Here is a 26,730-nt window from a genome sequence, read left to right on the forward strand (position 1 = left end):
ATTGGGAGGCATTCAGGAATGATTGGCCAATTCGATATACCCAGGCTTGCTTCGTGAAAATTTTAAGGAAAACATATGAATACAATGAAAGATTGACACTGACAAAGTTTGTCGTGTTCCAATGATCAACTCGTCGCTTTGAACGGAACCCCTCCGACTGAAATTGCTCAGCCTTGTTATGATATTTCAAAATACAAGCCGGATTCAATTCCATTTGCTACAGCTAAAATGATAATCATCTCCTCATTTATCCGCTGTAGCTACCTCAAACGGGATGGAATCCGTGAGCTTTGACCGCCAGTCCAACCTCAGCTCCAAGCTAGCAGAGACATGCAGAGACAAATCGGCATATGTTGCCTCGATTGGCTACCCATGACGCATGGCTTGGAAAGATTTTGGATATGCATTCCAACGTTGATGAGACATACTGATCAAGTGTTAGAAGACGATGGAATATCGAAGTAAGTAAAAGAGGGGAAAGATGGGACAGTAGAGAGGTGAAAGAGATGAGCTATGGTCGACCTTGAGATATAAAAGAGTGCTTCAGTCCGATTAACATCTCATGCTCTTCATCTTCTATCAACATCCTCTTCACACCTCATTCTTACACATCTTTACTTCTACTAGACCTACTTCAAGTCACCATGTTTGTCTACCAAGGAAAGCTCAACTGGTACCACTACGGCAAGGATGAGACCTTTGTCATCATCCTTCCCAGCGGCCCAGTCCGAGTTGGCGACAGCGTCTATCTGTTCTCCCAATGGACAGAGGATGCTCAAGGCCGCAAGAAGCAGAATTGGTTCCAGACCATCACCGTCGACTCTGTAACCCAGACCGACAGCAGCGATGTCACCTTTGTCCTCAAGGGATCATGGTACAACTTCACTGTCACCACCAAGGGTGGTTACAAGGACCTTTCTCTCATCATGAGAAACCCTCAAGGTGGTGTCAGCTCCCCCATGTCTCTTCAGAGAATCTGGGAATCCAAGGAGGAGCTCACAGGAACCACACGTGTCTGGACTGGCAAGTTCAAGTGGATGAACTTTGCTGAGAATGAGCCCGCCATCTTCATCGTTCCCGATGGCTTTGGCGAAGGCAAGCCTATTCTTTCCTTGTGGCAATGGACCAAGGCTTCCAACGGAAAGACCAAGGACCCATCATTCCGCAACGAGGTTCAGAAGAATGTCACTGGCCTCGGCAGCGATACTGTCAAGTTCTCTTACCACTCCTACTACGACATCAACTGCATCTGGGATGCCAAGACAGACCAACTCGATGTGCACGTCAAGGAGAATGGTCACACTGAGGATGTTGGAGACATGATTCGCTCAGCCATCATTGAGCGTCAGAAGCACAATCAGTACGTATCATGTGCCCTCAATTATCTTTCAACTCTAACCACAGTCGCAGTGACATTAACCCTGCGGAGCCTACTCCCGAGAAGGGTCAGTGTGAGCTTCGCAAGCCACAGCCTCAAGCCACTTTGCCACGCATCGTGGACCCTCTGCCCTTCCCCAAGGGTCTTCTTGAGACACTTGCCCATAGTGCAGCCTATGTCGACCAAGCAGGTTATTTGGCGAAGTATGCTCTTGACGTAAGTTTCTTTTCAAAGTGGTAAACAATAAACAACTTGCTCACATACTCATAGCAATTTGCCACCCTTGACGCCGACTACCACGTCGAGATCGAAAAGGTCAAGGCTAAGGACGCCGAGATATCCAACCTCAGGAAGACGGTTGACGATCTTACTGGCGACCGCAGCGCCGCAAAGGCCAAGGCCGAGGAGTTGCAGAAGCAGCTCGATCAAGCCAACAAGGATGCACAAGCACTTCGCGATGAGATCGCCAAGTTGAACAAGTACATCAGCGACGATACAGTCAAGGACGAGCAGGCTCGCAAGATTCTGCAAGACACCCAAAAGAACCTCGAGTCTCTCATGATGGAGAAGAGTGACCTTCAAAAGAAACTTGACGCTGCCAACCAAATCATCAAGGAGCTCAACGCACGCATCGCAGACTACCAGCGGCAGATCATCAATCGCGACACTGAGATTTCCCGCCTCAAGGCCGAAATCCATGCACAGAAGGAACTGAACAAGATCTTGACTTCCAAGAACGACAGCCTCACTGCTTCCGTTAATGACCTCAAGGGTATCCAGGTATCCCTGCAGGAGGACCTCAACCGCGCCAACGCCAGAATTGAAGCCCTGGAGAAACTCAACGAGCAGCAGAGAGACAAGATTAAGAAAGCCGAGAAGGAGAGGGATGATGCTCGTGTTGAAGTTTCAGCTGCGAACGAGGAGCGTAACACTGCGGTTAAGGATTTGGAAGATATCAAGAAGAAACTGTATAACCAAAAGATTGTTCTCAAATGAGGCCAGAGGCGCTCATCTTCTTGGAATGGACTTTGTTTCCATCAAGATTGGAGATATTGGTGGATCTTAGGGGCAGTCTGCTTGACTGCTTGGGAGCTCAGACGGAGATGGGTTGCGGATAGGGACTAGAACCGTATCAAGCTAAATAGCACTATCAATCTAAATCTCCTTGTGTCTTGGCAAATTATTTTCCTTTACATTTCAACAGAAGCTTCTTGTTTCATTTGAATGCACATTATAGAGTTCAGTCTCATTACTGCACTGGCAGTTAGATAGCTTCTCTATTAGTGGATCTTCCAGTCATTCCCGTATATTACTGTTAGGCTCACACCTTTTCACAACGTTGTCTGACAGTTATTCTAAAATAGATCCTTTAGTTTAGAATATTAAGTCTATTGGAAAAGGCTTGAGCTTTAGAATTAAAATTAGACTAAAGCATAAATTAATTCTTTTTGTGTATTTTTTCATTGAAGTCGAGGAGTAGGTGCGGCAGTAGTCGTACAGGAATTTGACAAGGCAAGCTGGGTGAGAGGGAGTATGGTACGAGTAATTGAAAAGCTGAACCCTCCTGCCTCAATCTAAATAATCTTATCGTGGACATGGCAAGTCGGTTCGTTAGGTAGAAGCAAGAAGAATAATCTTATCATTGGCATGATGAGTTAGGCTTTGTGTACATGCGCTAAGGGTTGGCGATGTGATGGATTGTAGGAGCGGTCTACTAAACAGCTTGGCAGCGAAGAAGAATATGGAATGGGGATAAGAGTCAGCTTGAGAAACGAAACCAGCAAGTTGAAAATCCACTTTGATAAATGAGTCGCTGACCTCCAATATAGTCTGACAACGCTATTCTATGTCTGGGCCAATATGTACCCTATCCATCTAATAAACATAAGAGATCCTGGCCATATTCATTCTAAAAACCCCAACAATCTTCGCAACAAAATTAAATCGTCTATCAAATCACATTCTCTACGCGCTGCCCATGACAGGTCCAGACTGGTTCGTCTCGGTTGAAGAAGACTTCTCGGCATCTGCTATAGCAGCCTTTCCCTTGGATCCCATAAAAGGGAAGAAGAAATAAGGGTGGAAGATGGTCAAGGTCCACACAGAGATGAGGATCATGGTTCCGTCGAGGATGAGGAATGTGGTTTCGTTTTGCATGAGAGTGCTGCCCCAGCCCATTTGCATTTCGGGGATACTATCATGTATGTTAGCATTAAATGTCATAGTGAGTGGACAGTCAGTGTGACTTACCGATAAATGCAACGGATGATAATGGCAACGTAAGCGGCTGTCAGAGCAAAGACAAACATTTTGGTCTTCTTGTCGCTTGCTCTGATGACGTTGACGTCTCCTCCCACGGTGTGCTCCTCGCCAGCTCTCACAGCAGAGCCATTCTTAATAGCCTTGTGTCTTCTCCAGATATAAACAAGCATCAAACCACCACAGAAAATCATGTTGACCAATTGAAAGACGACACCAGCAACAAGCATGCCAGATCCAACATCGAGTAGATTTTGGTCCGGAATCTCTGAATTCGTCGCGGCCGAAGAGATACCACCACCTGCTGCTTGGATGACAATCGAGAACAAATCGGTACCGACGAAGACCCAGGGGTATAAAACTGGCTTCATGAAACTGTATTCACGACCGTACCATAGAACAAGGTGCTTGAACGTAATTGAGATAGCGGCGGCGACGAGTGTCGGACCGAGAATGAGAAGAACAAGTTGAATGACGAAAGCGTTGTAGACCCAGGGGTTGGAGCTCATGACGACGCGACCGCAGTAGCCGACCAGTTCAAAGATGGTGCCAAGAGCCAACCAAATCATGTAGGACCATGTTCGCGCTCGAATACCGAAGTAGATTTGTGGAATGAGAGCCAGCGCGTGGGCTACGACGAAAAAGATACAGGCGCCGAGGTTGAAGTAATCGCCGTATAGGGAGGCTTCGACAGGGCATCGTTCCGAGACGCCACCGGAGCAGGTTTCGTAGTTTGGAGGTTGGTAGTCTGTTGAGTTGGTATTGGCAGACATTTTGGCGATGTCTTTCTGTTGTCGACTAGAGAAGGGAACAAAGAAAGGAGAGTGAAAGGTGCGGGTCACGTATTATTTGTGTACATTGCGAAAGAGTCAGGCAGTCATCATCCGTGGGGCAATCCATGGAGAAAACAAAGGATGGAATGAATAAGTGGAGGCGCAGTGTAAGAGCCAAGACATGGAGGATTAAGCGAGGTGCGTATCAATCTTGGCGTTTGATGCTGTGCTTCAATATAACGGCATTAGTACCTAGACTCAACAATGGACATTCTAATCGAATATTAATAAAGACCTATTGTTTACCCCGATAGATGCTCTAATATACTAGGTATTCAAGCGTAAATAACAGTTACTCACAAAGACAATAAAATATCGTCGGTAATCGAACCCACCTTTCATTCTTGGCAGTCGTTAAATTCTCTTCGATAAGATATCGCGGAATCTCGATAAACCCCGATTGGCCGATCCCTGCCTCGTTACACCTCGCGTTCGCTTTTCTTCTCGCATTTCTCGGGATCGCTTAGACGAAGCAACAAGGGTCAGATGTAAGATTACGACGCAAACAGGACAATCTGACAACGAGCCCACCTGTAAGATCTCCTATCATCATGTGGTAACTTGATTTCTTGATGGTGGTTGTAAGCAAAATAAGCATAACAATGAAACTTTGTTAATGGTTGCCTTTTCTACTTTTTGATGGTGGAGATATAAGAGAGTTCTGCACCTGATTTATTCTTAGTAACAGCATGGCGATTAGCGAGTAGATTGACTCACTTGCTTAGGTTACATTGTGTTTCACTCGGAAACCCAATTTATAACAACCTCATTTGTGAGGACAAAGTTGCTTCTTGGGCCCTTTCAAAGTTGCAAAGAAAAAATTCTGTATTATTATACTTTAGGCATCCCGAGAAACTTCCAAATACCAACATAATGGTATTCTGTACAAAAAGATGCAATAACTCCTGCATTCAATCTAATTGATATAGATTTACTTTATTAATCCGACTAGAATCATACCAAGACATTAAAAGTAGCATCATATAGAAGGAAATTTTATATTACATTGAATAACATTACCAGTGTGTACAAGAATACCTACCAAGTTAGGTTTCGCATACTAACATTATAATAAACTCTCTGAACGACAAGCCCTCTACATCTACAGTGAGAGTTCATGTGCACGCAGTCAATATCTGCGTCAATAGCATTTAACCTTTCAAGTGCAATGCGTTGCCTCCTATGTAAATCAATTCTCATATTTAACATATTTGAACAACCCTTCCCCTTCCACTTCCCCCAACAACAGCACCTCCATCTCTTCTTCTTTATTCCAACTCGATTCGACCTTGAAGACTGATAATCTCTCTTCCTCTTTATTCCTACTCAACTCAATCTCAGAGACTAATACCACTCAACATGCACAAGCAAGCACCAAGTCAGCGGTGGACATCATATGATGGCTGGGATTGGAATGGCTTTCCAGAATGACTGGAGTCATTCATACCGACGCTAGACATGGGAATGCTCCAACAGCACGCTGAGCTGGTTACAGGCCAAAAATGCACACTGAGCGAGCCCTTTTCTGCTGGGCAGTACTCGGTATGCTTCGAGCTGGTCGCCGAGGACGATAGCCTGATCATCGCCCGCGTTCGGCTACCTCGACATCCTACTGCATCGTCAAACGTAGCCGAAGAGGACGAGCAGTATCAGATTCAATGCGAGCTAGCTACCATGCGTTTCGTGGCACAAGGACTCCCCCAGTTGAAGGTGCCTTCTATATACGCCTACGAAGGCCCTGGGTCACAACGCGCACTCGACGTCGGCGCTCCCTACATGCTCATACAAGGCTTCTACGGCAATTCTCTAAATGACCTTGTCTATGGCGAAACGGCTGAAGGTGTTTCTACTGGTTTTTACTGTCTATCCGCGGCGAAACAGGAGCAGATTATAACCCAGTGGACAACAGTCCAAGCAATGCTGGCAACCCTGACGAGCCCTCAAATCGGATCCATCTGCGACATAACCGAATAAGGTGAGCCTGTCATTGGTAGGATATCTTCAGCTGCCATGGATAATATTTTCCCACAGGGGCCATTCCAAAACGCTGCTCATTACTTCACCGCCGCTGGAATGGGGACTTTGCGACGAGCATCAGAGTACGACGACACTCAGGAGCAGCCAGACTTGTACAATCTTGGTGCAACTATCTTTCTGGATATTGTGCGATACACGCCATTATTCGAATCCCATGGACCATATCCTCTGTGTCACATGGACTTGCACATGGGAAACATTCTGGTAGATGATGATTTGAACTTCATGGCTATCATCGATTGGGAGTTTGCCCAAACAGTACCATGGCAAGTAAACTCCTATCCGGGGCCCTTTCCACTATGGTCATCAGATGAGAGTATCGAGAAAACCCTGAACGATCCCGATCATGTTGCACACAAGAATGTGAAGCGACATGATGCTGCTAGGAAGCTCTATAGCAGAAAGTTTGATGAGGCTGCAGCCAAGTACGCAGACGGTCCATACCCCGACGGAAGTTATACAGAGCTTTTGGGCGGAGCAGCCTCAAGAATTTATGCAGCGTTTATGGAGTTAGGGAGTGATCCAGAGCAGGACCAGCATCACATCGACGAAATGTTGCGTCTGGCATTCGGTTTAAACGATGGTACAAACTGGTACATACAAAACCTAGATAACAGATGGAATGAGGATAATTCATTTCTGCTAGCCTATATTAAGTAGATAGAGAATCAATTATCTTTGTGGCCAATACACTTTCTTGCTATGTATGTTATTGCGGTGAAATTGCATGTCTGTCACGGATGTTGTCGATAATTTACAAGTGTTACTGATGCACGTACATGACTCTCTTTGAAATGATAATTGGCTGATACTGTTGTAATGAGAAGACACAGCGGTTCTCACAGATCCTGAGTTCAATGGCATTAAATGAACCTCTATTTGAATAACTATATGCTTATTCGAGTCCCTAAACAGCAGTCATGGACTCTCTGTATGACTGTCAGACTACATAAATGACACCATCCTGCTCGTCGATCATACCCAGGATGGGAGACAAAACACTTGTACTTGTGGAAAACGTGAAATGTACAGGATAACATTATATATACAATTTAAGTGTATAATACTTAGACCATGAGCAAAATACTCCTTCCAATCGTGTTCCAGTGAAAAAGAATGCACGAATTTAACTTCCTACAACGTTCCATAGTAAAACGTGGCTCTTTTTGGAATGGCCCGTCTAGGCGCGCTGCCATTAAAAAAGCGGGCGGCATTCAAATCCCTTCTCGGCATCAATTGCTTCTCCTCATTTTTCTTTATTGGATCAAGGCCGGAAGTAAGGCGAGTGATGCATTGGAGTGTCTTCAAATACATCCGTAATGTCTCCTCTAATCGGTAAAGCGTAATCGACGGAGAACACTGTTTAAGTTGCTGGCAAAATTCGCTTGTTGACTGTCGACATGATAGGATGAAGGGCCTAGTGGTCTCCTCGAGATTATTTATTTATTTCTATACTCTACTTAACAGAAAGTCAGAGTAAACTGAACTCGGGCTTCCGTCTAGGTAAAGTACAGAAACAAATAAACAATCCCGAGGAGATCATCAACCTCTCCCCAAGATTATGACAGAGGTCGAGGTAACGGCAAGCTAGAAACTTATGGGGCGATACAATTGAGAGAGCCGATCTGTGCGACGTCCTGTGGCTACTACAGCACCAATGTCTTTTCGCGACAGGCTGTGCTTGACGAGATACAGATGAAACCGCCCGGGTGTGGTGGATGAACACACACAATGCGCTACGAGGGCTTCAAACACCCTGCTGTGTAGGTGGTATCAGGCAGTTGACCTGGTTTTGTTTAGAGCTGGCTACGAGATGTTAAATCTCTTAGCTCTGGGTCCATTCATCCAGCGTTCGGTGGACCATTCTCGTTTTGTTGAACATGTGCCTGCAAGGCCTCTGCTTCACATTGCTGTTCCAGCTGTCGCCAAGAGTCACCTCCGCCTTGGTAATGATGGTAATGGTGGAAGTGGTGGTGTACATGATGGTGGTGATGATGGTGTATCGTCTGTTGATGTATCGTCTGTGCCGTTGATGTCGGTAGTGGAAACTGTTCGGTGTAAGATTGGGGTATCGAATCATCTGCTGGGACGCCCCAGTCTTTGGGAAGAGAAGGATTGCTAGCTGATCCAAGCCATAGGTTCTGATTTGTGGGAGATGTTCCTGGGGGTAGCATCGTGCCTAGTGATGACCATGTCGATGGTGAAGGCATGGTGAATGGCCCGGTCGTGTTATTCGCAGGTTGTTGGGCTTGTAAAGGTCTTGGTGGCTGTGGACATTGTGTAGGGCCATTTTGTACTTGGTCTGGGATGTTTGTTGAAAGATCCGGTGCAGGACCAGGAATCGTCGGCGCCGCACCATCGTTTGGTGTTTCTGTATCGTCACTGCCCTCAGAATCCCTTAGCGGTGAAGGCGAAGGGCCTGTGAAAGTGTCAAAGAAAGCCGAATCCAAAAAATTGGATCCCATCTGATCATGACCCAAATCGGTGTCCATCGTCGGGAATGGCATGATATGATCCGTCGCGCTTCCACCGCTCGTATCCAAGCCGGTGTTGGGGTTCTGGGGGGCTGGTGATATCCCAATGTCCGTAGGAGACATTTGGGATGATGATGAAGGAGTGGTTCCTTGTGATTTGCTCTGCCGTTGATGTGATAGTCGTGAGAGCGTACGCCAACGATTTCGACAAGTCAGAGGTGGACGACCGGGTATTCGTGCTGAAATAGCTACCCATCGATGACCAAGGGCCGCTACACCTTGACGTAGGAGGTTGTCTTCATTTGAAGTCCAGTCACTTAGGCGGTTTTTGGCAGATGGGTTCAAGATGTCATTGTATCTTTTAGAACATTGATCGTCTTTCCTTCCCGGTATAAGAGAGGCTATTACATTGTTAAATGAGTTCGATGTCACATGATTGTGGAGTTTACCAATATCATTCCATAATGGTCCAAGTCGTGCGTAAGCAGAGAGAAGAATTTCATCCTCTTGAGATGTCCATCGACCTTTGCGTAATGAAGGATCAAGAGAGTGAAGCCATCTCTTTCGACAATCCTGGAGACCAATTAGTCCTTCATCCACGAAACATCCTCCATTCTCATCCACATTTTGTGGGCCATCATGGACCGCGTTGAGGCGCGTGCGGAGGAGAACCAAGTCTCACTCACCTTTGCCGTACGACCCTCTAGCCCAGCAGCAATGTCCTTCCACCTTCCCTCTGAGCCTCTACTGGCACCAAAGTGGCCGACCAGAGACCTCAGAGTGGCATCCTCGGCTGCAGTCCAGGGCCGTCGATGTTTTGGTGTGCTTGCGGCGGGAGACTGTGGTGAGGTCTCTTGGCCTGACATGGGATATGCGCGCGACAAAGGACGACAGTGAGAGAGAGATTACTCATCGAGGAGCCGGCATCACGTTTCCATAGAGGCGGGACCAGGACTGGTGGGTAGGGCTGAGAGTTGGTGATGTCGATGGTGATTGATTGAATGTTCAAGATGGTACGGTTGTCGAGTTCCGTTTTTCCGTGACTACCCGAAAAGAGGAAGGTGGGGTTCAGCCTCGGATGACTGCACCACTTTTCTTATCGGTTATCGGTCACCGGTCATCATTGTTCTACCGGGTAAGTTGAGTGGTGATTTTGAACAATAACATTATAATTGCAACTCTCGAAAGTGTATTCAATTCCCCAGAGAAGCCGATGTGTCGTTTAAGATCAATTTTGCTTCTGTATTTTTGACGATTTTTTTTTTTCCTTTTTTTTGTTGATTTGTACTCAGTTTCGGCCACGAATTGTCGTGTCTAATGTTAATCTCCTGGCTTTGGATAGAAAAGTGAGAAATCAGCAACACCCTGTGCTCATTCATAACGTCTTCCTCCTCTCAACTTGTCTCATACATAATAACCCTTCAATTACTGAAACCTTGCTCATAACATCATATTTACGATGAAGCGCAGCTCTTGGTTGATGATGTGCTCCAATAGTCACTTTTTTTGGAGACTGAGGCTAGCATCACCGGACTCAGATCTCCAACGAAAAGACAGTCACCTAGCATTCCTCAATTTTGGAAGAGACCTACGACGTAAAAATTTCTCAGGAAATCTCATATGCGACACACGTACACACTATCAACTCTTTACACGAGAACATCGCCACACACATACGAAAGAAAAGACGAGATTGCCCTCAATTCATCTCTCCAATGTCTGACTTGAACGAAGGAGAAGAGAGGAGAAGAGACGAAAAGAGACGAAAAGAAAAGCAAAGGGTGGGCAACAGATTCTTTTAGGGTTTATGAAGTGTCGCATGTGGAAGTATTGCCTCGGCAGATTGCTCACAACCCTGCACCAAAACCATGGGAATCTCGTCTCGACATCAACAAGGTGGGTTCGTGGATTCATTAGCGCCCCAACCCATCGGAAAATTAAATGCTTGGCTCTGCAGGCACGAATGACACCAGTACAAGGGTCTACACAGACACAGAAGAAACCTGGATATTCGATGCTACGTTGTCCGAAAACTCCCAAAGACCCAAGATCTCGAACAATCTCATCTCCTCTACAATGACACGCATGTTCCAATCAGCCCTGCATGACGCGTCCCTGCAAACATCTGACCGCCAGATTTACGATGAGCATGTGGTGGCTTCAGGGTTCTGTTGTTCCCATATTTAGATAGCGTTTGACGGTTAAAACGGCGCTCGGTTTGAGCGGCTTCTCATGGGGGAAAAGTTTGATGGGTGGTAGGGAAGACGTCAGTGGGAAAAAGAATACGAGTGATTGGTCGCGTCGTAAGAAAACGAAAATGCCAGATTTGCAATGGGAACTTCCGAATTGGACAAGTCAGAATGGTCTGGACCTTGTGAGACAAGAGAGAAGAGGAAGGGAGAGAGAGATGGGGGGAAAAGAGACAGAGAGGAGGAGGCACATGCGAAAATCCTTTGTTATTGTCAACTCGACATGGTCCTAAAAAGAAAAAAAAAGGGTCAGATGGTCTTTGTCTTTGAGCACAGTCGGTGAGCAAAAGTTGGATCCTAATCTCATTCGTCAGTTCGCGAAGTAAAGTATGAGGGAATTTGAAATGACGGGCGCAAAGAGTCAAGTTTATGACGATATTCATTCCAAGTTAAGCCTAGCCTGAATAAGGGTTTGTCTGCCACTGTGACTGTCCTTGCATTTGAGACACTGCCACTCCCGGAAATGGTATCCCGATCCAACAAGTGTCAAGGGGGTGAGAAACAAGACGAAGAAGCTATGGCCATGCCAAGACGGCTACACCCACGTCCAAAATGCTTAATTTAAGCACCTTATTTTTCTGTGCCTTTTCTGTTACCTGTTTCTCTCTCTTTCGCTCTCTCTTTCTCCCCGTTGACTAACCCTTGCCACTGGAACCAAATCCGAGAATCTGGGTTCTGGTAACGTAACTCGTAACTGTAAAATACGCGCTGTTGGTAAAAATGGACACCTTTCCAAAAGTTCCCTTTGACCGTTGTGTCAAATTTGGTTAGTTGGGGACTGGACTTGTTCCATGTCAGACAAGCCTTGTTTTCCCTCTGTTGGTCGACCCAAGTCAAACATCATGCAAATGATATGAGCCAAATACCTACTGGTGGAGCTTTCACCCTTCTCCTCATTGACAAAGGGGCTGAGTCGAACAGCGGTGATATCACAAATCGAAACTGGCTTGTGCCCATAAACGGTTAGTTTACCCATTCTCATTTCCTACCCCCTCAGCGCAGCCCTGCGCGTAAGCTCGACCCTTAGTAGGCCACATGTAGTCGCATACTCGCCCCTACCTTCAACCCCACGACTTTCTCGCTGGCAGTCTTGGTACACATCTTGTATAGCTTCACTTGACTCTACAACCTGTTTCATAAGGCCTTTCATCCCAATGCATGAGGCATTTATACTGCTGAGGAGACCAAACCATACTGAATAGGAACAGCAGAAGAGGCCTCCTCTAATTAGAATGAAAGAAGTAAAGATCTTTTGGAATTGTCTAGACTTTTCTATTGTTTTGTATTAATATCACTTGAATTGCTACACTCATTGACTCTCTCACCCACTCTTACACTCTCGCTCCTTCTCTACCCTTCTCCCATTCTCAAGCTCTTTTGCAGAAAGACTACCGTCACAATGGCAGACCCAGACATCCACGGTACAAAGGAATTCGATCCTGAATCCGCTCATAATCAACGCATCACCTTCCAAGACGGTCCTGATCGCGGCCGTGAGGACCCCGAAGCAAACCGTCTCGGCCGTACTCGTTCTCGTTCCCTCTCTCGTCGTCGCTCGCACTCCAGCTCACGAAGCCGTATCCACCCTGCCTCTCCCTACTCAGGCTACCAAATCGAGTACCGCACTCTATCCATCCAAGTCACCGAAGCCAAACAAGTCGAGCCCGATACCGAAGACTCCAAAGGTCTCAAACCAAAGACTGATGAGGATTATTTCTCCAAGCTTCAGTACCATGAGCTTCAGGCAGAGCAGTTGTGTCAGCAGCTCAATGTGAGCGCTGACTCTGGTCTTTCTGAGAGTGCGGCTGCGACGAGATTGGAGCGCGATGGAAAGAATACACTGCCTCATCCCAAGACGAATTACATCAAGCGCACTCTCAAGTACATCTTTGGTGGTTTCTGTTCCGTTCTTTGGGTTGGAGCCATCGTCTTCTTTCTCTGCTGGCAACCTCTCAGCAACCCACCCTCGAACCAAAACCTATCTCTCGCCGTTCTCATCCTCATCGTCATCTTCCTCCAAGCTGGATTTTCCGCTTTTCAGGATTGGTCTACCGCCAAGACTATGAACTCTATACTCGACCTTTTGCCATCTTTCGCAATGGTCAAGCGTGATGGAGAACTCAAGAGTTTGGCAACCATCAACCTTGTCGCTGGCGATGTCATCCATCTTCAAGTCGGTGACAAGGTCCCTGCTGATCTCCGCATCATCAGCCACTCTGGTGACATCCGCTTCGACCGTTCTGTCCTCACTGGAGAATCTGATGAGATTGAGGGTGCGGTTGATGCAACCGATGCCAACTTCCTCGAGAGTCGCAACATTGCTTTCATGGGAACTACTGTTATGAACGGTAATGGTGTCGGTATCGTTATCCTCACTGGTGGTCGAACTGTCATGGGTCGCATCGCAACTTCTACCTCTGGCGTCAAGGACTCTGCTGCTCTGATCCAGAAGGAAATCACCCGCTTTGTCACAATTATCGTTGTTATGACTATCGTCCTTGCACTTGCTATCCTCCTCACTTGGGTTGGTTGGCTTCGCGTTGATCACCCCGACTACATGAGTGTTCCGGCAATGCTTGTCAACGTTATGGCTTGTGTTGTCGCTTTCATTCCTGAGGGTATGCCTGTGGCTGTCGCGTTGACACTTATGATGGTGGCTCGCCGCATGAAGGCTGTCAACGTCCTCCCCAAAGGTCTATCAACTGTTGAGACATTGGGCTGTGTCAACGTCATCTGCTCTGACAAGACTGGTACTCTCACTCAAAACCAGATGTTTGTCAGCTCTGTTGCCTTTGTCGACAAGAAGTTTGAGTCTTCGGATGAGTTTGAGTACCTTGTCAATAGCAAGGAAGCGGGTGAGCCTTCAATGGCTCTGCAGCGTGCTGCTCTTCTCTGCAATGATGCATCATTTGACCCAACAACCGTCCATCTTCCCATTCAAGAGCGTTCTATCATGGGTAACGCCACAGACAGCGCTGTCTTCCGCTTCTCTGCATCTGGACCCACTGGAGATAGCCTCCGAAAGACCATGCCTCGCGTCTTTGAAGTTCCCTTCAACTCCAAGAACAAATGGATGTTGACCGTCTTCCAGTCCGGCAATGAGAGAGGTGCTTACCGGGTTATCATCAAGGGTGCTCCTGATATCCTCCTCGCTGGTTGCACTAAGTACTGGTCCGCTGAGTCCAACTCCGTTGTCACCCTTACCCGCGACGCACGCATCAAGTTCCAGCAGATCCAAGATGAAGCCTCTCGCTGTGCGGAACGTGTCATCGTCCTTTGTGAAAAGTTCATCACACCTCGCTCTGTTGCCGGTACCAACAGTTTTAGTGACGAGATCACACACTCTGCCATCCAAGACCTCACCATCGTTGGTATGCTCGGTATCATCGACCCTCACCGTCCCGAGATTCCTGCCACAGTTGAGCAATGTCGACGCGCTGGAACTCGTTTCTTCATGGTTACTGGTGACTACGCTTTGACCGCTGCTGCAATTGCTCGCAACACTGGTATCTTCTCATGCCAGCAGGACCCTGACACTATCGACTCTCTCTACCCTGGTACACCTTCAAGTAACGAGGAAAAGAAGAACAAGAAGCCAAGAAAAGGTGATCGTGCTGAGATCATCAAGCGAAGTCTGTTGCTTGAGGGTGCCAACCTTAGCAGACTCAGTCAAGAGGATTGGGATGTCGTTTGTGCTTATGAGGAGATTGTCTTTGCTCGTACCACGCCTGAACAGAAGCTTCGTATCGTCACTGAGCTTCGTGAACGCGATAACGTCGTCGCTGTCACCGGTGATGGTGTCAACGACGCTCCTGCCCTTCGAGCTGCTGATGTCGGTGTCGCTATCGTTACCGGAAGCGACGTCGCCATTGAAGCATCCGATCTTGTCCTCCTCGATCGCTTCGACTCCATTGTCGACGCCATGCGCCTCGGCCGTCTCGTCTTCCAGAACCTCCAAAAGGTCATCTCCTACCTTCTTCCCGCCGGTAGTTGGTCCGAGATCTGGCCCGTCATTCTCAACGTCTTCTTCGGTGTTCCTCTCCCTCTGAGCGCTTTCCTTATGATCATCATCTGTGTCTTTACCGATCTTTTCCTAAGTCTCTCACTTATCATGGAGAAGGAGGAATTCGATCTTCTATCTCTTCCTCCTCGCAACCACAAGCGCGATCATCTTATCAACACCAAGATCTACACCCAAGCCTACCTATTCACTGGTTTCATGGAGACCATCACTGCGCACTCCATGTTCTTTCTCTACATGTGGAAGTACGCCAAGATGCCCGTGTCGGAACTTTTCTTCCTTTTTGAAGGTTACTCAGAGGGTTATCACGGCTACACCAAGGATGAGCTCATCAAGTTCAACAACACTGGCCAGTGTGTTTACTTTGTCACACTCGTGTTCCTTCAATGGGGTAACATCCTCGCTGTGCGAAACCGTCGCTTGAGTATTTTCCAGGCTAGTCCTTTGAGCAAGGCTCATCGCAACCCTTGGTTGATTCTCAGCATGCTTATCAGTTTGTGCATTGCCATTTTTGTCACCGAGGTACCTGGAATTCAGAAATTGTTCGATACAGAGTCTGTGCCGATTGAGTTTTGGTTCATTCCTATTCCTCTTGGATTGGGTATTCTGTTGGTGGACGAGATTAGAAAGTTCTTTGTGAGAAAGTATCCAGAGTCTTTCGTGGCTAGAATAGCTTGGTAATGGTTGTTGGGTGGTGTTCTTTAGTTCGACATTAGAGTGATATCTCGAGTACTGCGTTAATAAACGAGAATGAGATGATACCCAATTTGCCCAATGCGAGTCTACCTCAATTCTCAATGGACGAATAAAGTGGATAGTAACGACTTTCTGACATTATTTCCGCTGTTTTCCCAAGCGAGCTGATGGCTTCAAAGGATCATGCTAGTTAGCGTCTCGTCCGAACTCTACCAGGATCGTGAAGTCGGAGCCTTTTGAGTTTTCTCTTCGCCTTAGAAGTTGGTCTCTCAGCTTCGGCACATGGAAATGACAGATTCATTATGGGTCATGGGGCACGGCAAATGTTAGATGCTCGCCTCAATTCCGTCGGTGATATTTCTCACTGGAAAAAGAGGCTTGCACTGTGGATAACAACAGACAGGGATGCCGTCTGTGCAGAAAGGGGATCACCAAGTTAGTGTTGGTTCCTTACCAGGGCCCATGCACGCATAACGTTCAACGCCTCTGAAACCCACTCGCCTCTGCAACTGGTTCTCGCCAAAGTTTGACGATTACCAGGGTTTGTGAGAGGATGAAAGTATACACGATGCTGTATCAACAATTGGAGATGGAAAAAAAGAAAGACCATTGTAATGTCACAATTCTCGGAGTTGCCGGTCTTGTTTAACCAACTTTCTGGGTCATTTTCAGAATATTATGACCGACAATTGACAACAAGGCTAGAGAAATACGAGTCTTTAGCGGGTCAGGACCAAATATTCCAGATGAACCCTTGCTAGTTACAGACGGCAATAGTGACGTTCTTGGCACTAGCGGCGGTATTTGATAAAAATCGGACAATTCTTTCCATTGTCTATTTTAAATTCCATCAACATCAATCAATTTGATGTCAGAGGAGACGACGTAGCATACAGACACAATGGCTGCAGATACAGTATCAAATATCACCAACAAGGTGAAGCATGCGCCGTCCGTCGTATCTTTTCTCACCATCGGTCTATTGCAAGGCATTACCGTATCCATTCTTCAGGGGTTCGTAATTTTACCGCTGTTTTTGTTTGTTCATCACTAACGTCGTCCAGAATCCTCGTCATCAATTGGAATGACTACCTCAAGCCAACTGTGCTGCAAGTCCCAAGAGGATACACAATCCCAGCCAACTTGGCCATTTTCATATTTGGCTTTCTCTTCCAGCTCATTTTCATGATCGATGCCATTCGCCTCAAGAGCACAGCCCAGGCCATGCTTGCCTGTTTGCTCAACGCCGGCTTCCTGCCTCTGGCTGTTTATCAACGCAAGCAGATGAGAGAGAGTATCGATTCCCTGTCAGGCTCCACTGATGCCAATGGTGACTCTTTGGTTCACCTGGACAAGCCCATCTGGGAAGACGTTGGCGGTATTTTGCTTGCCATGCCTTTTGTTGTGGGAATTTGCACCATCTTTCTCGTCATTAGTGTTTGGTACCTAAAACAATATTTCGACTGGCAAGCATATCGTAATGTGGGTGCGGATGCAAAGTTGAGAAGAATTCGAAATATTCACTTAGTACGTACGCAAGTCTTGTGCAGTCAAATTTCAAGCTAACATACAACTAGATCTTTGTCATGTTTGCCAAGGTGGTCATTTACTTCATCATCTGCTTCGAGGTCTTGTACGGTGTCACCCAACTTCGAGGCATGGGAATCGAATTCATCGTTCGCATGGTTCTTCTCGGAGTCGCTGTTGTCATCACCACTCTATCAATAGTATTCAGCAAGACTGAAAACCGTATAGGCATGATTGTGTCAATCATCATCTTCCTTGTCAGCATAGCCTACTTCATCTTCAACATTGTCCGGATACAGACCGAATGGGGGATGTTCGGAGCGACGGGCGATATCTTGACCTGCTATGCTTTCATGTCCGCCGTGTTCCTGCTGGCGACTGCTATCTTTGGCATGCTATGCTTGAGGAATTTCTACGGAGGCTTGAAGGAATATTTGGAAAAGCACGAAGAAAAGGGCCAGAGGGCTCCGTCAGTCAAGAACTTTGAACTTGATGCTAGAAATAGTTTCAGTTATCAGAGTGTGAGAAGTATTCGTGATTTGGATAGTTAATGGTTTATATAGTATGTAATTGCATGCGGAAATGGTAAATATTGGCTGGGTTGGGGATTATTAAGAGTATGCATGGTGTTTAGGCAATGGGAAGAATAATTATAGTAATAGTAATATACAACTAAGAGTCTTGTGTTTGGAAAGCATGAAGTGCCTCTCAAGAAAGAAAGAAATGATCAGGTAAACCTCAGTGACATGGACATATGCCTTCCCCCATTGGATCTATACCACAGGGCGTCATGTACGACAAAGTAAGCAATCGTTTACTTACTCATGTGTCTGGTAACTCATTGGCGATCGTGGAATGAGATCCAAGTTTGACATTAGTACCCCAGAAGTCCAAAGTAGTTCGAGATAAAATTGGTTGAGTGCAGTAAAGCCACAAGGTTCAACGCCAGTGCGTGCTGATCGTTATTTCGGGAATAAGGTCCGTGATCGACGCCCCAAGCAGCCCTGTGATCAACAGTAATTCGATGTAGTACCTGTCTGGACCAGGAGTTTTTGACCTGTAACAGCATCAATGAGGGCAGGAGGCCCATACTGCCGTACTTCTGTGTACCGTAAAAAGACAACGCATGCATACACTCATACCTTGCCTTGTTTGGGATAACAGATTAGACATCAAGATGTTATAATGATAATAAATGTCAAATTAAAATCCTTTATTCTATTTATCAAATATAGATTGTCTCCCAGAGACGGAATTAACGTATTGTACTTTTATAAAACGAATATCATGATCACTGCCATGTATCATTCTTCGTTATCGCCAGCGTTGCATTACGCATCCACCATGCTACTTCCCATCTTCAATTAAGCTATGCTTAGTAGCGGAAGCACAGAGGACCCTTGGAGGGGTTCATAACATCCCTAACCTTGACGTCCTTGGCAAGGCCGAACATAGGAAGCACATCGTCAAGGTTGACGCTAGTTCGGTCCCTCTTGGGGTAGTGCATACCCTCACCATCGTACTCGGAGAAGCGGCTAGCCTTCTTCTGCTGCCATTGCCACCAGACGCGGTCAATCTGAGCGTGGTGCATGAAGAAGAGAGGCTCATTGGGAGAAGTAGTAGGGTTCATCTCTCCGCCCAGAGAAGCATGGATGGTACCGTGAGGACCGCCCTCGTTGGCGGTGTGGAAGTAAGACCAGTTACCAGCCTTCTGGAGATCATTGATGCCCTTGGCGGTGATCTGGGGCACCATCATCTTGTAAGCCTCGGGCTCAGTGACCTCGGGCATGTTGCGGAAAAGGCAGTGACCACCCTTGGATAGAACCTTGGGCTCGTCCTCGAGGTACTCAGGTCGGAGCTTAGAGAATCGGCCATCCCTGACACACGGGAGGCCGGTATTGCCTGGCCATTCCATATCATTTTGATCTCCGTTGCCACCGAAAGCGTTCTTGGACATGAGAGGAGAGCTCAAAAGACCCTTCTCGGCATCCTTGGTCCAGTCCCAGTATGTTCCAGGACCCTTGTAGCCACAGTCGCGGAGAGCTTGCTCGTAGATGACACCAAAGTATCTGTGCCAAGGAAGGAAAGGAGCACCGCCGTGGACTGTTATAACAAGTTAGCCAGAAACAGAGATTATATCGGATGTGGGAATACTGACTCCAGTCGTTGAGCTGAAAGTGGACGTAGGGAAAGTCATCGTACAGAGATGACTTGAGACCAATGCGAGAAGGCTTGGTCTTCAAGCACAGAACAGAGTCGATGTAGGCCTTTTGGTTGGCAGCACCGAGTTCGCGCCACTCAACTCTCTTGGGAGGTGCAACGCAAGCCTTGGTTCCGAGGATATCGGGGACAACGGGAGCTGAAGGAGCAGCGGGAATGGCGAGGGCCGGGGCGACAGCGCCGGCAACGGTGAGAGCGGCGAAGAACTTCATGATCGGTAGTCGTTAAGAAGTAATTAATTACAACAAATGTGTTAAGGCAGAGCCAGCGATTGTATATGGTGAGTGGTATTAACGAGGGTGGCTGAAGTGATGATGAAAGTTTCGGAAAGGTGCAGACCATCGGCTTTTATTAATTCTTTTGTCTGGGGCAAGTCTCGTTAGTCTGTCGGCGATGCCTTGCGACTAGGATCACCTTGTATAGCATCGACGGGTAGTAGCTCTCGCTTGTATATCTATTGCCGGTTAGACTACAAAGATTGCCACGCTCGGATAGGTAAAAATACGGTCAAAGAGCTAAACTCCAAGGCTACATACGAGATGAGTTTGACATCGTTCTAGAACACGGACCCCATTTTCTCTGCTACATAAGGCTAAGCCAGCGCCAAGTACTAATTTTAGATTCCGCACGAGGAAAAGGCAAGCCCGAATGGTGGAACTAGATCCGTGCTAGTGCTCTGTTTCACGATCGTCCTCTTCATTTACTGGTTTGGGATGCTTTCTACGACTCGTGACTTGGAAAGAACAGGCTAACGTTGGAAAAGAGGTGGTCGCCAAGAATCTTGATGGGAAATATTTACGGGAAAAAAGGAAATACTTATGGATCCAATAAGATAGCGGTTCATCGGTACTGGATCCCTCAGTGATTTGACTACCAAGTTCTCTGTAACTAGACTAGTATACGATCAATCCTCAGGGTATCAGAATAATTGCCCGCGGGAAGCATGAGAGACAATATTATTAGTGCAATTTACACAACGTAGATAGTACGTTTAGACAGTTCATTTTTGTAATCTAAGGCCAGCGTTTCTGTTACCCACTGTACCAGAGTTGCGGCAGGCCAAGTAAGATATGCATAGATTTACCTACAGGGTTCTGAAACAAATCTCGTATTGTCGAAATTGTACTAATTAATTCTTTGTTAGCGCTAACCGTGCGCTATCCTGGCGAGAACCAGATGCTATCAATGCATTACAGCGCTTTCTTACCCTATGCTTCTTAGGAATATCTTCACTTTCTTCTCCATGACAAACTCAGTTTATAACAGCACTCTCAACTAATTGACAACAATTATACATTGTTCTTTCGACTAGTTCATGGAGAACATGATGACATTTCTCGATCAATTTGAGAAGATCTCCTAGGCGATGATAATCAAGGGCTTTATAAGGTGATAGCACCAAGGTCAACCTACAGCCGCTGAAAGAAAGCATCGAGACAGACATCCAGAGCGCAGGAGACTTAGGAATAGTTACAGGGGGTAAATCACAGAGCCTGAAGTGCTGTAGCCCATAGTTAATTCAACTCAGTCAATGTTTTTCACACTGCCTTCGAACCTCCATATTTTCAGCCAGTCAACACGTCATTGATTACTCACCTAATAACGACGCTGTATTTGCTGACACGTGATCCAAGCTGACTTTCAACAACGCATACCAGAGAGCCCAACATAACCCTGTCCACCTCGTATATATCTCTTTCACGGCCAATTCAACTGTACAATTCTAAACGACACTATGGAAGATCCATACTGGCCGAACAATGAGGAAGTCGAGGCGATCTTGCTCCAGATGATACAAACATCACGGCAATGGAAGAGGGGAAACTCTTTAGTATTTGAGGATAAGTTCCGCACAATGGTACCGAAATTATTCCAGAAAACAAGCCTACCCCAGTTTCCATCACCTGATCAAGCCGGGAAAGAATCCAAAGTGTGTTCTGAGTGAATATTGTCCAGATACAATATTAATGAGATACTCGAACGTCATGAGGCGACTATACAGAAACGATGGACCAAGACGACGCGCCAGCAAAGACTTCAGATTCTCCTCTAAGCTTGGCCGGGCATGCCCAAACAACATCACGCTGACTGGCAAGCCTTTCAACCAGAGCACCAGACAGACAGAAGTTCGTTCAAAGGTTCCGCTTACAAAGACTGGTTCATGTGGCCTCAGATCAACCAAGAAGACTTGTCGCAACCAAACTGATGCTTCTGCCGTTGAATGCACGTGGTAGAAACATCCTCCCGATTTTCGCCGCGGCTGACATGGAAACCATGCACGTTGGTCAAGTCACTGAAGGGGGGTTGAATCCTCCTTGTATCGATGAGCTTACCATGATTCTGAATGGTGTTACAACACCCGAGGAGTATGGAAAGATGGTGCCTTGGGAGGCTGATGCCTTCTCGGATGAAGCAGGATGGATTTATGAAGGTATACAGTTCTGGGTCGGCGAAGGACTCCTCATTCTCAGAGCCCAAGTCCGAATCTTAATTTCCTGATTGACTGCTGCCACCAAATCCTTTAGGAAATCCCACAAGATAAGTTGACCAGCAGTGACTATCCCGTTCAGCTAGAGCCAGTTTTGAAGACTGGCATTGATGAGTTGGGCCACACCTCCATGGCGATCATGGCTCTCGAGGCACCATACAAAGTCCCCTTTGACCTTGACCTTAATCGTCTGACTTCCCTCCTCAAGGCACATATGTCAGCAATGGAAGATCATATTTGGTATCTACGCGAGGACCCGGAATATTTCAGAGTCGAGATGCTCGAGAAAATGGACCATTCTTATGAATCCGTGCCCGATGAAAAGGGCAAACCTCACCCTCTTGCTCACAAGGTGAACGAGGAAAAACTCTGGGGCTCGATGGTGACCTGAATCGCTATTGAAGCTATGAGAGACTCGAGATTATGACTCGACTGTACCGGCAAGCACGAAAGTTGGCTGAGCTTCAGAGGGAGTACAAAGACGAGATCAAGCTCACCGAGGAGCTCCCTCACGAATACAAGGAGGCTCTCTTTTGCTTCCTATATTGTCTGCGGCAGGCGACAAACGACGCGATAAAAATGTTTACAGTCGAGTTCGAATGTTCCTATCCATTGAAGAAATGGTGCTATTACCGATTCACTTGGCCCTTCGAAGAAGACGGCTGCTCCGTGTATGATGGTCGTCCGCGCAGTTTTTATACTGAAGACCAAAATTCACTACTATACCTCAAGGAGATGTTGGGCTTGGACGAAGAATCGTGGATAAGGCAATCCACCATGATTGATGAGCTCGAACGCCTTTTGAAGACCACGCCTGAGGTGGACAAACTCATCTCCGCTCGAGTCTACAAGGATCTGAGTTACTTGTCTGTTCTATCGTAATGTACGAAGCAGATTGAACTTTGGCAACCTTGGGCCCGACATTATAATAATCTGAAAATGTTCCACCAACGTTCTCTTGAGTACCCACAGGAACACGAGAAGCGGTTGAAGCCATTGAGAGATTTTGGAACAATAATTCGAGGAGGACGAATCCCCGTGGCTCCATTGGGCCGGATCGCTAATCCAACCGGTGGAAAGTTTAAATACCCGTATGAAAAACGTCGAACCAAGGACACGGTACACGCTTTACGACAGGCTGAGGCGAATCTGGATATCGTTTGGGCCGAGCTTGAACGATTGAAAGAAGCCAACGTGACCCAATTCAGAGACCTTGCCCTCTATCGTCTGCTTTCCCAGCCTCGCAGTCTGCGAATGACGGCAGAGTGGGTAGAGCCCGAGCAGTCGAACAAAAAGGGACAGCCTAGTACTGACTATGACCTCTGGTTTCTTAACCGCCCACTATCCAACTTGTTCCTGGGTGAGTCCGAGCAACCAACTCAAAAGATTGACAAGACTACAAAAAAGATGAAAGCCAAGACCAAGGGCGAACCATCAAAGACACAAAACGGCGACACACGCACTGTTGAAGTCCCGGAGCCTGAAACTGTTGATCAGCAGCCAACATTCGCAGTAGACGCACGAGCCCTCAAAGTCTTCCGCACTTTGTTCTTCAACCCTGATGTAACAAGCACCCCTGGTGAAATCGCATGGAACGACTTTCTTCACGCCATGGGCTCAACAGGCTTTCAGATGGAGAAGCTGTATGGTTCTGTATGGAATTTCCAACCGACTGAGCTGGATGTTGAACGAGGTATTCACTTCCATGAACCGCATCAAAAAGGAAAAATTGATTTCCAAATCGCTAGACGACATGGACGGAGACTTGCGAGGACTTATGGCTGGCATGGTGAAATTTTCACTCTCAAGAAGAAATAGGTTTTTTTCTTGGATGACATTTCTAACTGTGCTAGAGGCGATCGATTCAACACCGTTTTGGAATAGAAACTGAATGTACTACTTTGCTTTTTGCTTTTTGAGATGACTCTGACATGGGTGAGATGAAAATTTCTTTAATCGATGCATCAGTCGGTCTGAACCATAATGTACGTATTTACACATAGAGTTCCTTCCAGCGGGGTTTTGATGAAACGGTGAAGATGCATAGGCCACAACAGAATGTCGATCAAGACTTGGATCAAGCAGTTGGCATTCTTTGATACGAAGTTATTGTTATAGAAAAGATGTAAATCCCAGTCAATGATAAGTATGCGCATGCATCCTCGTGTAGTATGCTCCATTTTGGATTTTTAGCTGCTGACAACACTGCTCCATAGGTCATATTCTCATTTTATTTTAACGCCATTACTCAGCCAACTGAAGACCGCGAATAGCAACACGGGCCCTCACAGACACACCAGACCCAACATCAAAATCGCCTTCATGAACCATACCCTCAGCGCCTGAAACATTGTTAAATGGAATTTCAACTGTTCCTTGCTCATCCTTGCCATTCTGTAGCACCAGGCGGAAACCAGAAGGGCTCGACAGCTGCTCAGCCGTGATTGGGAATCGGAAGGCTGTGTCGAAGGAGGGGTTGAAAATGTCTGTTCCAGGAGAGTATGACTTGACAGGAGTAACAAACTCCTTGTCGCCCCATGTAACCTTGACGCTGGGCTTGAGCTCGTCGCGGTTGCCGTTGAGACCGTTGACGCTGGCGATGAGGACGGTGGCAAGACCGCAGATCTCTCCCTCGTTCTGGCTGTTGGCAGAAATGCTGTTGGTTTCGCCGACAAAGTTAAAGAACTTGCCGTGGACCGTAACCCTGGTATCGATAGGCTGGCCCTTGTGAGTAAGGCTGAGCTCTTGGGTACCTCCGCTTAGTAGAAGCTGCTTGACGGTAGTAGTAGCGATACCGATATCATCGTCGCCGCCAAGATCCTCGTCATTGATGTCAATGGTAATCTGCTGCTCGTAATCCGTGACAAGGAAATCGTGAGTCTCGTTCCACTTGGGATCATGCTTGTTCTTGATTGTAGAAGTGCGCCATTCTCCCTCCGCACCGACGGTGACGTCGCAATAGCAGTCGGGAATATCCTTGACAATCTTTTGCAAGAGTCGCTTAGCTCCGCTCTTCTTCTCTCCGGTTATTTCTGTAGCGGAATCGACGGTAAGACGGAGAACACCGAGGTGGGGTTGGAAGGTCTTGAAATAATCGTTGTTGGAGGCGACGTTGACAAGGAAGCGGTTTGGCAGGACGGCCATGGAGGAAATGACGTTGAGAATGACCTTTCGGACGGTCTTGTCGATGATGGAAAAGTCGGCGATGTTGGCGGCATCGGTGAAGTCGAGTTCAATGTGAGGAGGGTTGATGAATGCGACTTGGGCAGCTCCAATCTGCGGACGTTAGCATCACCGTTTATGTCTTCTCCTGCTACCTAGTCTAGGGACTTACCAAAGGCATCACATTCGTGATAGGGCACAATAGTACCGACAGTCTTCCTCGGAGCTTGATATGCTCGATACCCTGAAATCGGTAGTCAGTATCCTCTTGGTAATCGTGACAGGTGGAAGCTACTCACAATCTTGGGAACCATGCTTGCATCAAGCTCGAAATCGCACTTTCCATCCCAGTCCAAGTTCATATCGAGCTTGATACCCTCCTGCGGGGTTCTGTGGACGTCGACATGGGAAAGCTTGAGAGGCTCATTTCCAAAGTCGGCCTTGACAAACTTTAGATTGGCCAAAGGACCAGGGAGCATCTGCTCAAGCATGGGCTCGACGATATCCTTGACCATCTTGCCGCCTGCGACGTTGATGTTGGGCCATAGCTGGGCGATGATGTCGTTGATGAAGCCTGCGAGGTGTCAGCGAGATCATTACGAACTGCTGTGGAGTAGCTGTGTTACCTGCGGACTCTGCGCCTCCAGAGGCAGTGAGAGTTTCTTGAAGGGAAGACATGTTGTTCATGATGGGCAATAGGAAAGATGTATGAGGAATAGAGAAAGGATGTTGATGCTGATGAGAAGTATAAATAATAATGACGAGGGAGCTGTAGCTAAGGTGGAGGTCATGTTTGCGGGGTTTGACGAATTAGATAGTGCGACATTGATTCAGCTACAGCCAGTCAAGTCTAGAACAAGCATTGACGTCACTTCGCTTCACAGCAGGGGGCATAAAACTTGTTAGCTTACGCTTTGGTGAGGCCATATCATCGCTACCGAGATGTTGTCATTGGTGGACATCAAGACAAATAACGTGGTTGATGTTGATTGACCTCGTCACAGATCTTGACCAAGCTTGGCACAAGCTTATTTCTAGTCGCGTCACTAAAAATACAACTGTAACACGCTCGGTGACAGGGATCGCCAGGGAATCACAGTCGGAGTGCATGTCATTGAGTCATTCTTAATTGACAAGCTGGGAATAGCGTGTGTCCACAATTGCTTATCACCAACAGAGATAACTTCCAAAGTTTATCCACAATATATAGGGTAGCTCCACCACTCGATATATCATTCTTAATAACAACCAACAGCACTGATTAAAATTGATAAAATAAACAATAGAACAAGCCATATTTACAACTGATTAGACAAGATGAAATGACTTTATGTATTCTGCAGTCCAGTCTGGATGTTGAATCCGTGGTGTGCATAACTGGTAAGA

The 26,730-nt window shown here is 46.8% G+C and overlaps 9 protein-coding genes across 9 annotated transcripts; 5 read left to right on the top strand and 4 right to left on the bottom strand.

The window, feature by feature from the left end:
• Positions 1-644: 644 nt before the first annotated feature.
• Positions 645-2,374, top strand: EDB82DRAFT_525601 (uncharacterized protein; the record flags this gene model as incomplete). The annotated part of the gene is made up of 3 exons (XM_025736288.2): positions 645-1,360; positions 1,411-1,594; positions 1,649-2,374. 3 exons carry the CDS (start codon positions 645-647, stop codon positions 2,372-2,374), a joined length of 1,626 nt encoding a protein of 541 aa, XP_025586909.2.
• A 738-nt stretch (positions 2,375-3,112) lies between these two features.
• EDB82DRAFT_502000 (RTA1 like protein-domain-containing protein) lies at positions 3,113-4,685 on the bottom strand. The gene is made up of 2 exons (XM_025736289.2): positions 3,629-4,685; positions 3,113-3,572 (listed from the first exon to the last, which is right to left on the bottom strand). Exons 1-2 carry the CDS (start codon positions 4,408-4,410, stop codon positions 3,344-3,346), a joined length of 1,011 nt encoding a protein of 336 aa, XP_025586910.1. The 5' UTR covers positions 4,411-4,685; the 3' UTR covers positions 3,113-3,343.
• A 1,243-nt stretch (positions 4,686-5,928) lies between these two features.
• On the top strand, positions 5,929-7,167 carry EDB82DRAFT_556788 (uncharacterized protein; the record flags this gene model as incomplete). Its single annotated transcript, XM_065609678.1, has 2 exons — positions 5,929-6,310; positions 6,446-7,167. 2 exons carry the CDS (start codon positions 5,929-5,931, stop codon positions 7,165-7,167), a joined length of 1,104 nt encoding a protein of 367 aa, XP_065465063.1.
• Positions 7,168-8,087: 920 nt separating this feature from the next.
• EDB82DRAFT_197381 (Homeodomain-like protein) lies at positions 8,088-10,012 on the bottom strand. Its single transcript, XM_025736291.2, has 3 exons — positions 9,668-10,012; positions 9,431-9,554; positions 8,088-9,382 (listed from the first exon to the last, which is right to left on the bottom strand). Exons 1-3 carry the CDS (start codon positions 9,845-9,847, stop codon positions 8,349-8,351), a joined length of 1,338 nt encoding a protein of 445 aa, XP_025586912.1. The 5' UTR covers positions 9,848-10,012; the 3' UTR covers positions 8,088-8,348.
• A 2,617-nt stretch (positions 10,013-12,629) lies between these two features.
• EDB82DRAFT_462473 (uncharacterized protein) lies at positions 12,630-15,932 on the top strand (the record flags this gene model as incomplete). The annotated part of the gene is made up of 1 exon (XM_025736292.1): positions 12,630-15,932. The coding sequence occupies one exon, from the start codon at positions 12,630-12,632 to the stop codon at positions 15,930-15,932; it is 3,303 nt and encodes a 1,100-aa protein (XP_025586913.1).
• An 869-nt stretch (positions 15,933-16,801) lies between these two features.
• Positions 16,802-18,165, top strand: EDB82DRAFT_502011 (uncharacterized protein). Its single transcript, XM_025736293.2, has 3 exons — positions 16,802-16,961; positions 17,012-17,474; positions 17,525-18,165. Exons 1-3 carry the CDS (start codon positions 16,849-16,851, stop codon positions 18,023-18,025), a joined length of 1,077 nt encoding a protein of 358 aa, XP_025586914.1. The 5' UTR covers positions 16,802-16,848; the 3' UTR covers positions 18,026-18,165.
• A 518-nt stretch (positions 18,166-18,683) lies between these two features.
• EDB82DRAFT_446643 (uncharacterized protein) lies at positions 18,684-19,995 on the bottom strand. The gene is made up of 2 exons (XM_025736294.2): positions 19,633-19,995; positions 18,684-19,577 (listed from the first exon to the last, which is right to left on the bottom strand). Exons 1-2 carry the CDS (start codon positions 19,904-19,906, stop codon positions 18,850-18,852), a joined length of 1,002 nt encoding a protein of 333 aa, XP_025586915.1. The 5' UTR covers positions 19,907-19,995; the 3' UTR covers positions 18,684-18,849.
• Positions 19,996-21,429: 1,434 nt separating this feature from the next.
• EDB82DRAFT_476264 (uncharacterized protein) lies at positions 21,430-24,000 on the top strand (the record flags this gene model as incomplete). Its single annotated transcript, XM_065608055.1, has 4 exons — positions 21,430-21,624; positions 22,220-22,534; positions 22,603-23,001; positions 23,155-24,000. The coding sequence occupies 4 exons, from the start codon at positions 21,430-21,432 to the stop codon at positions 23,998-24,000; spliced, it is 1,755 nt and encodes a 584-aa protein (XP_065465064.1).
• Positions 24,001-24,213: 213 nt separating this feature from the next.
• Positions 24,214-26,350, bottom strand: EDB82DRAFT_197419 (uncharacterized protein). The gene is made up of 4 exons (XM_025736296.2): positions 25,971-26,350; positions 25,644-25,918; positions 25,517-25,588; positions 24,214-25,458 (listed from the first exon to the last, which is right to left on the bottom strand). The coding sequence occupies exons 1-4, from the start codon at positions 26,029-26,031 to the stop codon at positions 24,427-24,429; spliced, it is 1,440 nt and encodes a 479-aa protein (XP_025586917.1). The 5' UTR covers positions 26,032-26,350; the 3' UTR covers positions 24,214-24,426.
• Between the last annotated feature and the right edge of the window lie 380 nt (positions 26,351-26,730).

This window comes from Fusarium venenatum, assembly GCF_020744135.1.
Source record: "Fusarium venenatum strain MPI-CAGE-CH-0201 chromosome Unknown EDB82scaffold_2, whole genome shotgun sequence".
Lineage (NCBI taxonomy): Eukaryota > Fungi > Ascomycota > Sordariomycetes > Hypocreales > Nectriaceae > Fusarium > Fusarium venenatum.

Bases quoted from the DNA above. Each gene is read 5' to 3' on its own strand.
- EDB82DRAFT_502000 (XM_025736289.2), bottom strand. From the start codon at position 4,410: ATGTCTGCCAATACCAACTCAACAGACTACCAACCTCCAAACTACGAA. The intron at 3,573-3,628 runs GTAAGTCACACT...CATACATGATAG, and splicing joins ATCATCCGTTGCATTTATCG to TATCCCCGAAATGCAAATGG.
- EDB82DRAFT_197419 (XM_025736296.2), bottom strand. From the start codon at position 26,031: ATGAACAACATGTCTTCCCTTCAAGAAACTCTCACTGCCTCTGGAGGC. The intron at 25,919-25,970 runs GTAACACAGCTA...GACACCTCGCAG, and splicing joins TGGAGGCGCAGAGTCCGCAG to GCTTCATCAACGACATCATC. The intron at 25,589-25,643 runs GTGAGTAGCTTC...TACCGATTTCAG, and splicing joins CAAGCATGGTTCCCAAGATT to GGTATCGAGCATATCAAGCT.
- EDB82DRAFT_502011 (XM_025736293.2), top strand. From the start codon at position 16,849: ATGGCTGCAGATACAGTATCAAATATCACCAACAAGGTGAAGCATGCG. The intron at 16,962-17,011 runs GTTCGTAATTTT...AACGTCGTCCAG, and splicing joins ACCGTATCCATTCTTCAGGG to AATCCTCGTCATCAATTGGA. The intron at 17,475-17,524 runs GTACGTACGCAA...ACATACAACTAG, and splicing joins GAATTCGAAATATTCACTTA to ATCTTTGTCATGTTTGCCAA.
- EDB82DRAFT_446643 (XM_025736294.2), bottom strand. From the start codon at position 19,906: ATGAAGTTCTTCGCCGCTCTCACCGTTGCCGGCGCTGTCGCCCCGGCC. The intron at 19,578-19,632 runs GTCAGTATTCCC...TTGTTATAACAG, and splicing joins CTTTCAGCTCAACGACTGGA to TCCACGGCGGTGCTCCTTTC.
- EDB82DRAFT_197381 (XM_025736291.2), bottom strand. From the start codon at position 9,847: ATGTCAGGCCAAGAGACCTCACCACAGTCTCCCGCCGCAAGCACACCA. The intron at 9,555-9,667 runs GTGAGTGAGACT...ATTGGTCTCCAG, and splicing joins TAGAGGGTCGTACGGCAAAG to GATTGTCGAAAGAGATGGCT. The intron at 9,383-9,430 runs GTAAACTCCACA...ACAATGTAATAG, and splicing joins ACCATTATGGAATGATATTG to CCTCTCTTATACCGGGAAGG.